Below are 16,469 nucleotides of genomic sequence, written 5' to 3'. Positions count from 1 at the left end.
GTTGACAATCACAGTGGTTCACACGCATAGCTCGCGCAATGAAAATTAACAAGAAGTTTTTCCATGACAAATTTCCCCATGACGCGAGAATTGAATTCTCGAGACGGACAACCGGCTGGCTAATTCGCGACTCGCCGTGATTGCATCTTAATGCCGCTTCTAACGCTGCGGATGGATCGTTTTCCGAGATATACGCGTTGGTGATGATACTCACGACGGCGACGACGACCACGACGACGTCGACGACGGAGGGTGATGACGGACGGAGAGCGCATAAATGAGAGAAAGAGAGAGGGAGGAAGAGAGAGAGAGAGAGAGAGAGAGAGAGAGAGAGAGAGAGAGAGAGAGAGAGCGCTCGAGAGACGTCGAGTTACGCGCTAAAAGCGGAACCAACACAGGAAGCTCATTAAGTTGCACCCCGCGGGCTGGATGCACACAGAGATACAGCAGGTGCCCCTTTTCATCGTATCTATCCCGTTTGGCTATCTGTCTCGCTCGGCCCCCTTCTGTTATCTACAGTGCCACGCATTTTTCATACACATTATATTGTCCGTTAGGCGTCATTGACAAAAAAAATTATGATAATGGAGATAGCGCCCGGGGCCCAACGTTGTATTCTTTCGTGATGCTGCGCGCTTCTCTCCTGCGCTCTTCTCCGCTGCAGTTTCACCCCTTGCGAATACGCGACCGTTTTACCATGCAGAAAAAACTCTGTCGAATAATACGAATGAGAAAACGATATTCGCGCTACTCGAAGAATAAAATTAATAATCAAGAACTTGAAATTAAGCACGTTTTAATCAGAGTACATTAATTGCTTTAAAAATGTATAGCATATTTTTTTGCGCGGCGCAAACTTCGAGTTTAACGCTACGAAAATATTGATTTTACCCAAATCACTGAATGTCATTAAACGACTAATTAAATGATGAATAGTTGAATAATATATTTAGTATGTTATTATCTGAAAGAGAGTAACGTTATTTATAGACGGTGAAAATGCATTCGCTATTACGCAATAAATTTTCGAAAAAGATAGAATAAAAGTTTCATAAAATTTTCCGCGCACGCCGAGGGAATTATAATCAATCGATAATACACGGTCGCACAAATGAAAGGCATCGTTATGAGAACAGGTCCTGCGAGAGTCACTCTATCCAGATTTGTTTAATGTTCGATGAAAATCGGTAAAGGAACCATTTCGCGCTGATACGAACATGCGAGGTAGAGATCCGCTTTCGCGGATCGTCTATCCCGAATAAATATCGATCCATTTAGACTGAAGTACCCGTTAGTTCGTCATGGGATAACTGAATCGGTTTGTACGAAGGACGGGGGGATTACCCCGGTTTTGGCTGAGAGGACGAGAGAGAGAGAAAGGGATTTGCGTACGGGGTCGCGGGGGCAGGTGTCGGGGGGGGGGGGGGATGGCGGGGAGGGTACTCTCTCTGTTTTCGAAGTGTGCTGCAAATCGTTGTAACGATTTCATGTTTTGTCCGGAATGCGCGAGCGAGGCGGGCGAAACTCCGAGTTATATACGGGGAGTTATTCTATTTGTTAACGCGGTAATAGCAAATGCGCAGTAGATACGATCCCATTAAGCGTTTCGCAGCGTTTCGAAAGACGAATTGGCGTAACAGTCAAAAGCGTACGGGCGGGAAGGGAGAAGAGAGAGAGGGTGGAAGAGGATATAGCGCAGGACGAGAAAGATGCAATTCGATCTGCGCGAGCGAATTCGCGAATTGGGGATGAATGGCGTGAGCCATCCGCTGGTTACGGCGGACTGAATTAAAATAAATCGGCGGCGCCGTATTATCGTCGGTTAATTTTTATACGACTCCCCGGTCCGGCGGTCCGAACAGCGGCCGATTAAACGCCGATTCCGCTTTTCGCGCGTCCGCTCCCGCAACATAATAATACGTCTTTCTCTCCCCCGCGGAGAGAGGCAATCGCGGTTAATGACGTTACGACGATAATAAGAAGCGTCGCGGGACAATTTTAATTAGCAGCACGAAGATGTTTCGCGGATGCTACTCCGGGCGGGAGCGCGCCGTTTCTTAATGCGCCAACCTAATCCAAATGAATTACGTTGCAGATATTAAATCTCTAAAACGAGAAGTGATTTTGTTAAAGCGAGACTTTAGATGGATAAACTTGCGCGCATTAGCGAGTTGTCAGAAAAATATTAAGTTCTTACCCGGCGCGACCGTAATGGCGTATTGCTCGTCGCTAATAAGGAAAAAAAGGAAAACAACAAATAAAAGGAAGATCTGCAATCCCGCGCGCGACGTTATTGCGCGCCTGACGTGGAATTAGTTTTCACTCTTGTTTCATTGGCCATTCTGCTAATCTGTCAGATATACTGACAACGGCGACACGATGCGTAACACTGATAATAATTTCAATTGTCACAGCGGCGTTATCGCGATAGCACCGTAGCCACCTGATGCTACACGTTGAAATTACGCGTATCAGATAGTCAAAGTATTTTACATGGCGTATTTACGAATGCGGATATAGCATTTCACGTTTGTGTTGTATATCGCGCCGACTTTAAATTTATTATATATCACGCGTAAAAATATTTTTTACAATTTTGCAAGCGTGTTGGTAGCACACGAAAAATTCTGTTGCACAAAATCGGGTTCCTCTACCGGAGATCGTGATACAATTTTATGTCTAACAATAAGCGCGTAGATTTATAATAATTAAAAGCTGAAATGGAATGAAAATTTTATTCGACTAATTTCTTTTCGTAAAAAAATTGTTATTATAGACGGCGTACGAACGTGACGCGCTATTTCTGAAAATTATGCGAAACAACACGCGCGATGATTACGGCGTTGTTCGCACCTACGTATTTCAAAGATAAATAGTTGACAGAAAAGATTTATGCGCGGCGGTTACTCCGCCGCCCAGGAAATGGACTTCGTCCACGCCTTTTTGCAAATTTCCTTCGATATTCCTAGGTTCTTTCGCATCCTGGGTTTAAGCGCGTGACATTCCGCCGGGGAGATTTATTCGTTTTTCTCTACGATGCGTATTTTTTTTTCATAAAATTATTTTAATTTTTCCGTCACGATATCACTGTCGAAAAATGTCAATTGCAATATCGAATATTTTATAAATTCGCGAAGTACGCGAGTGATTTCGTTACACTGTAAAAATTAATACACTTATGGTCTGATCTGCACACTCGACGCGTAATTTAATGTTAACGACTCAGTTTTACTTTGATATCTGTTGCATATCGAATATGCGATCGGCGTTAATAAAGGGATTGGTGTCAAACAGCCGCATTTAATATTTAAACGACGCGAATGAGGTACTATCCAATACGCGTTTCGACACTTTGTACCACACGGTATAAACGAAGATCAAAGCGTTATTTATACATGCTATACCCGCTAATGTCTCAAAATGTTGCGAAACTCCGTACGCGGCGGCAAACGTTTTCATTTACGTAAAGTGCAAGTCTATCGGTCAATAGCGTGGCATATTCGATACGTGAACAGCATTAAGCAATTTGTATTTCGCGAGAAAAAAGAGAGAGAGAGAGAGAGAGAGAGAGAAATCATTTGTAATTCTTCGTGCGGCATTTTCGGCGGACACGAAAGCAAAGTACGCGACATATTTTAAAAATGCGCGGTGTAAGAATGACGCAAAAATTATATAATTCAATTTTATACCGTTCAATTAGAACCATTAAAAAATTCAGCGCCTTATAATAAAATTATAATGTTAAATTATGCATTTCTACGTGCACACACGTAGAAATTAAATCGCGGCGCCGTATAGACGAAAGTGCCTTCGTCGCAACATTCGGTGCATGACCCTTGCCTGTTCTTCAGCGAAGGGAACGTAACGTGGATGAAATGCAGCCAGGGAGGGGAAATAACTTTTGCATTTCGAAATGCGAGCGTGCGTGAAGCCCGGAAAGATCCGGCCGTACAGAGGAGGAAGAGTTACGGGCGCACGAAGAAGAGCGGTCGCGGTAATTACTACCGTTCGTTTCGGCCATAACGAATGCTTTCCCGCTTCCGTGCTCAATGGCTCATCGGTATCGGGAGATGTAACCAATAACATAGATCTACTGGTGAACGGTATCATCAGTCAGTCCGTCCGCCGCGGGCATGCGGCATGTTTATTACGAGGCGCGGGCGCGCGTTTGCGCGTCGACGGAACAAATGCCTCCACCGAGAACGGGGAGCCACTCTACCCCGAAACCCGTCCATTTACCCCTGTCCTTCACTTTCGTCACCTCCTCACCCGCTTGCATTTTCGTGCACGCCTGCTGCCTCTCGCGATATATATGTATATATATATGGGGTGAACAGCGCGAACAGAGGTCAATGTTTCGGCTCACGAAAGTCGAATCTTTATGCGAAAGAAATCATTCGTATCGATATAAGTAGTAAAATTCGGAATTTAGAAACGTGCATCACTGCACAGAAAAAAAGGATATTCTTGTTTTGACAATATCTCCAGTTTCAAAACGGAAATCTTGAAATGAGATTATATCGCGTTAAATCAAAAAGATTTACTTTAATGAAGATTTATTTCAAAATTTTATGTAGTTTAATCAAGAAAATAATATTCTTGTTATGTAAGAATAATTTTCTTGAATGAAAAAGAAAAAATATTGGATAGAAGAAAATACTACATGTGTAAATCGAAGATTATAGTTTTGTTAGAATAAAATTATCAAAACAATTATATTACATTCTTGAAATAACACTTATAGTATTGAAATAAACTTATAATATTTTAAAATTCAAGATTTTCAAATTCTTCTAAGAAGATTATATATTGTTGCTTACATATGATCGCGTTAATTTGAATACATAAGTTTCAATTTGAGAGTAATTTTTTTCCGTGTGTGTTGCTTGAAAGAAAACATACTTATTCATAACTATTCATAAACATATTTTGTTTATCTTTGAAAATATCTTTGTAGGCAAATATGCCTACATTACATGTAGGTGTATACATGTAAAATGTGATAGAAACGTGGCAAAAATGTTGCAAGGTTGCAGGAAGCTGGAGGAAGGTAAGGCAGCTTAATTCCTAGCTGCCGAAAAACTTGGATCGTCCATGCGTGAATATGAAATCCTATATCATTTTCACATGCGTGCATAGGAATGTGACAAACCCGATGCGTTGTTACCATTTTTTTTGTAATCTCCATTCGGGGGAAAATTTTCAAGCATATTTCCGATAAAATGCAATAACGCGTGTCTACCAGCGTATGTTTAAACACGTGTATTTCAGCAATTTATCCGTCGAAAATTGATGCGAAAATCCTCGATGATAGAAAAACACGACCGACGCTTAAAAAAATACAAATTTGAAGATTTGTTTTTATTCAAATATTTGTTTAGATTACGTAAAATCGAAAAATTAACCAAACTACGCTTCGTTAATAACCGTTTATTAACACCATTCAAATGTCTGTTCAGCTTTGAATATTGTACGGTCACTTATGATAAGTATAATATTCTCTATTCATTAAATTTGCCGCATTATTAATAGGTTTTCATATGAGTAATTCGCGCTTAATTAACGAGTACAATATATGTATCGTCATATATACATATATTGTCATATAATGTATTGTTAAAATTGCATTTGTAAACACAAACGTAATTTCTCATCACCTAAATGTAATAACCAATAAACGTAAATTAAAAAAATAGTTTGGATACGTTGGCGAATAATATGGATTATCATTTTCGCATGTCCACTTTGCGTAAATTAGATATTAAGTCGCGAAAAGCACACTAACTCAATCCTTACAAAATTTCAACGTGGTTATTGAAATTTTCTTAACAATATTTCGCAACTCTTGATTGCCTTTTCGCAACGTTGCGTTTCTACAATTGCATTGAAAATAATTTTAATCTCAATTACCTTCTCAAACGGCAAATCTGTTACATGCGGAAATAAAATTACAATTTGCACAGAATCACATTTCTTGCCTGGGATTGTGTTCTATTGTTATATTACACATTTTATATCTATATAAGCAATATTATAACTAATACAATAAATGTATAAACATTATATAGTAAGAGATTACAATCTCAAGCGAAAAGTGTGATTACGCGAGAAGGATAATTTTGCATTTTCACTTTTTATTTATGCACGGCATTATATGTATACAAAGGGTTGAAAAATATTGCAAAATATTTTTATTTTATAGACACTCATATTGTATGTAAGCACAATTCATCTCATTAATTAAATTTCACGTTATTATATTTGTATACCAAAGAAAAAAATATCACGCGATTCTCATTCACTATTAATATTTTCTCCAATTAGATTTTAACTAGAAGTTTAAAAGTACGCGATGTCAATAAAAGTTTAATTCGAAAAATGTGGGACGATATGCATTTTATAACGCGCGGAAAGACTTATATATATATATATATATATATATATGTAACATCGTTACTTTGCACAAAACGCACTCTATCAGCTGCATACGCGTTAGATAAGCCGAGCCAACTATTTTTTTTCGGGCACCGAGCTTTATTTATTCAGGATGGGTTTTCTATCCCTAGCTCTGCTCCCTGTTGACATACCTCCCATCCCACTCGAGGAATTTTTCAGTTTTCCACCCATCATTTCGGGAGGGAGCGCGCTCTTCTCCGCTACTTCGGAAGTTAAACAAACGGTTTGTATGAAGTATCGGATACGTATAGCCAAACACACACCTCCGACAAAGTTCCATTGACGGTATAAGCAATTTGTTTTGTCGAGCGGAACTTGCCGATACCGATATATACGAGCGGAGTTCTCAGCGAAATGCTGCTGCGGCTTGGGCATGCTTCTTCCAACAATAAAATGACCAAAGACGTACAGCACGTCTGCCGCATTGTAACGCATTTTCATTCAGGTGTACTACAGTACCAGTGTACCAGGTGAGGCATTTTTAAACGTCGCGGTTATGCGAAAAATAAATGAGAGGGCAGAGCAATCTCTCGTTTATATATATATATATAAGAAGATCGCACGGTACATTTATTAAATAACAGAAACATATTATTGCGTTGATCTTCCAATCGTATCCTCGCTTTACATTTTTATATCGAGGAAGCAATGCAAACTATTTCTTGTATACGTCGCGAGCAGGCTAATCGATCGCGCATCTCTTGCTCTCTCTCTCTCTCTCTCTCTATCTTTCTCTCTTTTCTGCGAGGACGGGGAGAAAACCCGAGGTACGCGGACATACAATCCGGAAAATCGTGTTCTGATCGCACGCCGGAAAATAAGATATCTGTTCTACGTGCATACAAAGGGAACGACACTTTCTATGCATGGAAAAATGGACAGAATCTTATTTCCATTTCCCAGCGCACCTATCCGCGGGAGATTCACTCGGGGAACAAATCTGCGTCGGGTCTGCGGTTCGCGTGTGATTCTTAATCAATGCGGCGCGGATGTGACCGACGATCCTCCCAACGATTCGGAAATATTTTCTTTCGGGGCCCTAAGCGACTTTGCGATTTTCACTCCATCCCCCGTCCGTTACGCAGGCAACACACCGTGTTACGCGTGCCTTTGTGATTTCGCCGACGAATAATTAAAGACGCGTTGGACGAAAGGACGCTGTTTAATAATTCATGATCGCGCTGAACGTCAAGTATTTCAGGGTAAGGTAATGTCACGTATATATACGTATACGCCCCCGTCGGTTGGTACAACTCTCGACCTCATCCGCTTCCCTCTTTCCGTTTAGAAAGACGTGTGCTCGCGCTGCGTTTCCTTTCCACCCCATCTTCCCTCGGTCTCGCGGCAATGCTCGAATTTTGAACATTAGTTTGCGAACCATTTAGCACAACTACTCCACGACCTCGTCCGTCTCTCTCTCTCTCGCTCTCTCTCTCTCTCCCTCCCTCTCCCTCTCTCCCCCTCTCGCTCTGTCTCTATCCGTAAAAGCAGTAGTTCGAATCACGCAGCCTCTGCATACATCGTACGCTTCCTCTCTCTCGCTTACATATAGATTTAACCGCAACATTCTCACTACCGACACGGCATAGTCATTGTGCATTAAGCCTGGCGATGCGCGTGGCGAACACCTCCCTGTTCCCACCCCCACGAATACGACGGCTTCACCGCGGGAGTAATTCCACCAAGAAATTAGACTTTCTTGTAATTTCTCGCGAGATCTGCTTCAACTCTGTGCATATGGGATATTAACGTTCTCGTGCGATTTCTTAAATTTGCCTCATATCTTGCCAAGATATTTATTATACAAAAACTTTGCGCGGAAACTTTATTAACGGGGAGAATTTTCACTTAAAATTTACCCTAAAAATTTGGTAATTGTGGGCTAATGTGTGACCTCGAGAAATTTTACTATACTTTTAGTAAATTTTACTAAAGGTATAGTAAATTTGACTAAATTTTGAGGGTAAATTTTCAAAAAAAAATTCTCTCCGTGTACTTTTACCTGTCTTGGAGCAAATAAAAACAATATATAACGTGTAACACAATTCAATCCATGTAATTAATTAAGAGTATTGATTTAAGGGAGGCGTAGAAAGGTTTGCGTGGGTAAAATAATACGTGAATGACTTCGCGTCTCCCCAAGATGTAATTGTCTTGAAAATTTTTTTCGTCGAGAAGCCGCGTTAAGTTTGCCGCGCACACAAATCAATTACCCCGAGCGCTTCCTTTTCATTATCCTCCGCTTTTTTTTTTTCAAGCCCGTTAAGTCGTTTATAATGCCTACGTAGCGGTCGTTTTACGTAACACTAAATCTAAATTTGTTTTCCTTAAAGGATAATTACTATAGAATCCAGCGATAACAGAATTTGCGGGCGGGGAATTTTTCCGATGGCAAGATCAAGTAAACTTCTGATTAAGAAAATTAATGCTCAACCAGTAAATCAGACCTGCCTCCGGCGGAGCATAACTCGACCCGCGCTACTTACTGTACGTACCGTACAGTATAACAAAAATAATATTTTATTTGGCGAAATAACGGGATTATCGGATAATCGTCTTTAATCGATCGCTCGATGGTTTGTAACAGAGTTACACTAAATGTCTCTTGAAATATTAACGAAATCTAGTTGTAGCAGTTACGTGCCGTCCAACTCTCCTCGTCCTCGACAGAGCACAAGGATCGGCGAATTCAATTAGGTTTCAGGCACGCAAAGTCGACTCTCGATGTGGGGAACAGACAAGAGAAACGATCGTTGAGAGGATCCTCTCTAGCTCTCCCGCGGATTCGCGCCGCGCGTTCCCGGTTATCAGTCGCCGAGAGACCCGTACGCGATTTCATCGTCGAACCCGAGCCTTCCACGCGTGCTTGAAATCTCCCGTTCGAGAAGCCGCGGACGCCGGACGCGGCTTCCGAAGCTCCCCGGAGGTACCGGCAAATTAATCCCGAGCCGAAGTTCGGCAGGTTTGCTGCAAAACCCTTCGTTTCCTCCCTCCAGGGCCTCCTTCGATCGCGGTTTCTTGCGGAATGCGATATTACTTGTGAAAACAGAAATAATCATGGAAGAGGGGGGGGGAGGGGCAACATTATCAGATTGTTACAGAGTGATTTTGATCGAGTTTTGCAAGATTCGCCTGTCGAGTTTTCCAAAGGGAATCGGAAGGGAGCGAAACAAAACGCTCATCGGGGCGACGACGAGTGTCGTTTTGTTCGGTAAAAATAAATTTTGAAACCGCGCGATATTTCGTTTTCAATCTGTTTCGACGAATTTTCTGTATCGAGTTAACCGAACATGCACCTAAAAAAAATTTTTCGCCGATACAGACAGATTTCTTGACATCGCGATCAAAATGTGTCGCTAATTTTGTTATCTGCTAGAATTTTTTAGCTGTCACGTATGGAATTTATCTTATTTGAATTTGTCTTATTTGAAATAAACATTATTTATTTTTTACAAAACTTCTGCATGTCACGTATAGAATTTATCTTATTGTCTCATTTGAAGTAAATATTATTTATTTTTTACAAAACTTCTGCATGGTACCACTTGAAAAAATATTTACTTCAATTTAGTAAATTTCTTTTTTCAGTGCATACATCATCACAGTATTTGCTAATTATTTCTCTATCTCAGCTAGATTTTACACACATATCGTTTTTGCTGAAGCTGCAAGATTATTTTTTTAAGTGTATACAATCCAAATTATAGAGCATTACAATACTTTTAAACGACTAAGTTAGTTACAATCATACGTTACAATCAAATATATAACTAAAAAAAAAAACAAATATTAAAAGTGCGTTTTATTCCGTTATTACAAGAAAAATAATTTTTCACTCACCATTCCCCCTCCCCCCCCCCCAAGTTAAAGCGTCGCACAAATGTCGAATACGCGAGAACTCTCGTCTTAGCGCTTCACTTTCGAATTATCTCTGAATATTCGAAAAGTAAAGTCCGCGAGCATTTTCGATACGATACTCGCAATCGAGTGAAACACCGTGGAACTAAATCTTTCCAACTAAAATTGATTCGCCGATAACCGTCGTGTGATCGGAGCTAAAATGATAGCTCGATCACTTGCGATTTGAATCGTCGTAACTGTCCAACTTCAAGACGCCTCCGATGACACGTTCCGAGAAAGTAGCGACACAGCCGCTAACGATCGGAAGATTTCGTCGTTACCGGCTTTCCGAGATATTTACGTAGCATTTACGGCGAAACGTCGTTTCCTTTTTTTTTTCACGTTCTTCCCCGCACGCGGTTTCAAAAATGGCACTCGCTTCCGCCGCTCGCCCCTCGACGAAAAACTTGTAGAAATGATAAATATGTAGATAAACTTAAAACGACGTTACACCGAAACTTCTCGCCGAGCGCGGCGAGTCGGGAATTAAAAAGAAACGGTGTCCGCGCGGGTTTCCCCTCGACGAAGAGGACGCACAGGACGAATACGTAATCCCGGACGAAAGTTGGCGCGAAGTGGAAAAGGCGAGGGGTTAAGGATCGTTGAAAATCTTGTACCTGGTTTTGTGACTTACCGCGGGCGGACGCGCGACGAGTGCGATTCAACAGCGTGGCGAGTCGATGGCCAACGGTGCGACAACGGTCCTCGAGGGCATAACTGTTGCTTCCCCGCGGGTTAAAGTGCCGGGGACGTCGAATAGAATGGATTTCGAACGTAACCGTGTATATGCTGCGTGCCGTTCGCGCGTTCCGCTCCGTACCGGCGGATAGACGGTGCGCGACTGTGCGCCCGCCGCTCGCGCGATCTCCCTTTTATGTCGTCGGCCGCGCGTCCACTCAAACGTCGACACTCGCTACTTGACGGCTAACGTCACTCCGGTCCCACGGCGGATTCTGCGCGCGCGTTTTTTAGATTTGCACATGCAGGAAGTTTTAGATTAGCGAGGTGCATAAAATAATGCTTCTTAAGCGCCGAATTGCAATAATAATGTATATAATGTGATGTTTAAATGTGAAATAATGCTTCTTCAATATATACACTTCTCTAAAAGTTTTTTTTTTTTATTTGTCGATTGATCGATCGAAAAAACTCGCCTGCAATTATTTATCGTGGGCAATTATAGGTGAGATACAAATTTCGTTTTCCAGTATCTTCGAATTTAGGTGTCGTTTTAAAAATAATAAAAATTGTGATATAATGAAACAAAAAGTTGCAGATTACGTTTGAATGGGAATATCACATGACGAAAATTTTTCGCATCAATTGAATTTTAATATAAATTTTTCTTTTTAAGTAGGATCTTATCCAAACAAAAATTAAAAAATGAGTATTACGTCAGTGTAATTATAGTGCAAAAACGCATAATGTAGTCATTTAGAATTAAAAGCAAAGTCACGAAAAAGTATCACATGTAAATACAATTTATTGAAAATTGTTATTAAAATTCATTTGAATAAAAATTTTAGAAAACACATTGCATGGCATAAAATGCGTGTCCTTAAGGTAACTTTCTTTTCGCAGGCTCTTCGTGTACTCGAACGGGAAGAGTGGAACGTGGACCACATTTCCACACATTGCCGTCCTTGTCCAGTATACTCGCGCTCGCCGTGATTTGATATTGACCACCACTATTTGGGACGGTATTTGCACCAACTGTGCATGGGGATATAATCGTGGATCCAGGTATTCCCAAAGATAGTAAAAATTCGCAGGCGAAGAAGTCTCGATGAGGCGTTACCGTTTGCTGCAATTCGTTCACATTGGCATCCTGCGAGCAAACACATATTATTTAATAGTCTCATAAATGTATTGTTTTTAACTTTTTCATTCCTTATTAACTTTTAAACATTTACAGATACTTTAAATACATTATTGTCTTTTTACTTAATAAATGTATAATATACTGTTCAATTTTCAATAATTGATACATTTGTAATTTTAGACATTTTGTTTACCCTTTGATCAGAATTTATTTTCGATGGCGGCGTCGTCGAGATGGAAATACAGACAGCAGCGACGGAACGGAAAAGTGATGCTCGCCGACCATGTCGCAACACTCCTTCGACTTTGAGTGCTAATTGACTACCTTGTGGTACAGATACAGGTTCACCGAGAACACGTGGTTGAGGTGACACTGATAGCTTAATGCTAGTAGTTTGCAGAGTTTGGAAGAAATATCGCGGAATCGGCAATCTCATCGTTCCACCAGCGAGTAGTGTCACTTGTGATATCAAACTACTAACTCTCATGTGACTGATGGCTCCGGCTTTTCCGTCATTTCCGATCCAGGGCGGCGCTAGACGGCGCAGTTCGGCGCAACAACGAGCCAACTGCCGCATCTCCACGGAATCGCCGAAATTGAAATTCACGGTATCGTTTTGCTGCTGATACATCGAAACCCCGACCCAGCCACAAACTCGTTCTATGCTGTTCGCGAGTAATCTACATATTTCTTGTAATCTATACGAGACGAATCAAGGTAAATAGCAAATGTTGTTAAATAAATGATGGTCAAATAAAAAATGTTCTAATAAAAGGATACGCTCGAATATTCGCCAATGATCCCGGATCGGCATCAAAGGCTGATTGATATAACTTTTGATAATTTTCCGCACAGTTTTTCAAGTCTTGAGCTGATTTTCGCAACTGTAACATACGATTTATAATAATATAACACACACAATAATAATATTTGTATATATAATTGTAATTGTTCTTAAAATCACTTTGCAATTAAGATTATACGAATTGTACCTGATGTGTAACACGTCCGTATCTCTGGAGATCGTCTTTCGTTGCAATGACGACTGTGACAGCTATAGCAGGTGGTGGCGCGGTACATAAAGATCTAAAAATATAGATTTTTATTTCAGCGATGTTTTTTTTCCTAATTTCACATTTGCTACATTGTTACTTACATGCACGAATGTAATAACTGCGCTATAGATTGTAAAAATTCACAACGCAGTTTCGAATATTCGCTCGGAAATTGCAAACTGCGTAATGGAGTGCTAGCAGCTTTGAGAGATGCGCAAGCGCTCGCATAACGTGCTATCGCGCCATTTAGTTTTTCCACAATCTCGGGTTTACTCACATCTTCTTCGCTTTCCATTTTATTCCTTTATACATTATTACATTAAAGTGAAAAATGGAGAAAAATACATAGAATGAAGATATATAGAGTGAAAAATAGAGAATAATATATAGAATATTATATCGTTTTGAATATAGAGAATATACATACATAAGACAGCATTCTGCTTTTGTAACTAATTCTAAACCAGACAGCCAAAAATGTAGCTGCTCTGATGCTACGGTTTCTTTTAATCCTTTAAATATTCCAGTGGCAATTGTATGATGGCCATATCTTGCGGCGCTACGTGCAATGCGATATTTTGCCCAACCATCCACGTTTCTCACGACGTTCTCTATTGCCTCTAAACATTCCGAATTCCATTCATATCCGCCGGCCACCATTTGAAATAGTAATGTACAAAGCATTGCCTTTTCAAATCAGAACAGAATTTCATGAAAATATCTGTTTGTCAAAAAGATAAATTCTCTTAATTAAGGAAACAATTCTTATATAAGTTTACCTTTGTATGCACATGAGATGTCTGTTTAAGCTTGATCAAAATGTCTGGTAAAAGAGAAAGCAATGTATTCTCGCCTAAACTACCAATAGCACCTAAGGCTTCGCACAATGCGACCGTCTGCTTTTCATTCTGACCATTTTCTGTACTGGTATTGATAAGAGTAGAACCAATGGCGTCAACAAATATAGCACAATGACTGGGTTGCGACTGACATAATTTTACTGTCGAACGTAAGCATGCCTTCAACTGATGCAAATGTTTGTCATCCAAAACTAATAATACAATAAGAGTTTCCAGACAAGAAATCACATCTTGTATACCATAAGCAGGCAACCCTTCTTGATAACTGTCAACAATATAATCCACTTTAATTATCTATTTTATAAATATATTTAAAAAAAAGCCTGTGCATATACGTACCAGTAACAGGCAACTCTAGAAAGTATAGTAATTGCTTTTACTGCAACAAACGGATCAGGCGAATAACATGCATTTAAACACAATTGTAATAAGGGACTATTTTCTTCCATATTTGCGTCGCATGTTACAGCATTTTGGCTAAGTACCTGTATTTCAATAGGAATTTAATTGAATTCATGTGTAAATAAAGAGTAAACTACAAATAAACTTTTGTAATCACATAAAAAAGTAAAAATGTATATGTATACTTATTTAACTGACCTCAATTACGTCTAAAGTACGAATAAGAAGATCTGTATTTCCTGAACCATCTTGTAAAAGCGTTGTGGTACTCTCTAAATTATTAAATATCAATTACATACTTGTATAAACATTAAATAATAATTATATCACAAATCATATACCAATTAAATTATTAAGAGCACCCTGTGGCCAGAGATGTGCCCCCCTTCTAGCTAAACTGTGTAATAGATGCAAGGCATGACGTTTAACAGATAATCTTGGATCATCTTGTAAATAACGTAACAATAATGCAACCTGTTGTGGCACATCTATTAACGTCGCAGATGCCAGAGTGCTTAGTGCACTTAAAGTAACTCTGACAAAGTCCGCTGCTGGATAACTCGCAAGAAGCTCCATACACAATTCGTTTACCTTTATAATAAATAATAATTATGTACATTTTTTTCTAAATTTACACATGGAATATATAAAATATATTAATTATACAAAGCATTATATACCATTGATGCTGTAAAAGTATCATGATGCATATACTGTAGAATCGGTATAAGTTGCAACTTCATTGAGGCAGGGGTAGCTTGACCTCTGATCATATCGGAAATCTTACTGCACATAGATACAGCAAATAGTTTGGACTGTGCTGCAAACATTTGAGCAGCGTATATCGCAGCTTCTACTTCAACTGAATCATGAGAATCCAAGGACCTTCTTATGCTGTGGTGTACCTTGTATAATAATAGTTGATAACTTTATTATCTGTATAAGCTAGAAATTATCTTATTTTTTATTAAATGCATTACCTGTTGCCTCTCGGGAATAATGCCAGCTACACTGCCCAATGTACGTAGAGTGAGTGCCCTAGCGACAGGATCATTTGAATGTATAACACTATAAATGCGCCTTACAAACTCATCTACATTCAAGATTTTGTCCAAATGTTTCTCACTCTGCTGACACACCCTTAGAACCCATACTCGTAAGAAATTGCTCCCGGTGCGAAACACCTCGGCCAATTTCAACAGAGACGAGTTTATTAATATTGGGAAGGGATATTTCTCAAATAGTCTAGGGAAGCGTACTATAGCCTCGCATTGTTCTCCAGTCTTAGTAGAACGTAAACCTACGATCATGCACATTTGCAGTTAAAAAAATTAATATACAGTAAACAAACTATATAGGTTTGTATTTATAATATGCTTATTCAATGATTTTTAAGCATATGCTTATATGGGTGATAGGTTAGAAAAGTCAACAATGCAGAAACGAACCTTTATCGAGCTCTATGAGGGCCGTGTTCGCATCTTGCTCGGGTTCTCCAAGTCCAGTATCGTTAAACGCATTCATTCTCATCCCGATCATTTTTTTCACAATATAAATTACGTGCAAAATATTTAAACAACCGTACAGTCAATGTCTTGTTACATATAACCTATCTACTTTAAACGTTGACGTTCTTAATCTTGTACGATAAAGTTAAATCTAAGTCATTAAAAGCAATTCTATAGAATGAAAAACTGCCGATTAATTATTTATTCGATCGTTTAAGTTCGCTAATATTTATTAAATTTTCATTTCATTGCTGTCAAGTGCTATCAACCGGCTCACCGTCATGACAGCTAACAGTTTATTGTGACATTTCTATCAGCGAATGCAACTCTCTTATCTCATATTAAGTTTTTAACTTATTTTTAACAAATTTCTCTCTATAATTATTATTAATATTATGATATAAATTATAATTTTTCAACATGTCTATTTTCGCATTCTTTTTCATGGATTTTATAATCATTTTTC

General features: G+C 39.4%; 2 protein-coding genes across 4 annotated transcripts in view; both read right to left on the bottom strand.

The window, feature by feature from the left end:
- The window catches only part of LOC105834024 (lachesin), a 63,511-nt gene extending 52,242 nt beyond the window's left edge, over nt 1–11,269 (bottom strand). Inside the window, exon 1 of one of the 3 annotated variants that reach the window (XM_036292737.1) lies at nt 10,991–11,269. The gene's annotated coding sequence lies outside the window, so the exon portion shown is untranslated. The remainder of the gene's footprint in view (nt 1–10,990) is intronic. The other 2 variants (XM_028193659.2, XM_028193660.2) reach the window with 2 other exon arrangements.
- Nucleotides 11,270–11,451: 182 nt separating this feature from the next.
- Nucleotides 11,452–16,403, bottom strand: LOC105836751 (integrator complex subunit 7). The gene is made up of 13 exons (XM_012681010.3): nt 15,944–16,403; nt 15,476–15,795; nt 15,176–15,400; nt 14,837–15,086; nt 14,694–14,767; nt 14,433–14,578; nt 14,013–14,358; nt 13,661–13,920; nt 13,335–13,535; nt 13,171–13,264; nt 12,959–13,062; nt 12,372–12,876; nt 11,452–12,184 (listed from the first exon to the last, which is right to left on the bottom strand). Exons 1-13 carry the CDS (start codon nt 16,032–16,034, stop codon nt 11,915–11,917), a joined length of 2,886 nt encoding a protein of 961 aa, XP_012536464.2. The 5' UTR covers nt 16,035–16,403; the 3' UTR covers nt 11,452–11,914.
- Nucleotides 16,404–16,469: the final 66 nt, after the last annotated feature.

Source organism: Monomorium pharaonis, chromosome 10 (assembly GCF_013373865.1).
Source record: "Monomorium pharaonis isolate MP-MQ-018 chromosome 10, ASM1337386v2, whole genome shotgun sequence".
NCBI lineage: Eukaryota > Metazoa > Arthropoda > Insecta > Hymenoptera > Formicidae > Monomorium > Monomorium pharaonis.
This window is presented reverse-complemented; position numbering and strand designations above follow the sequence as displayed.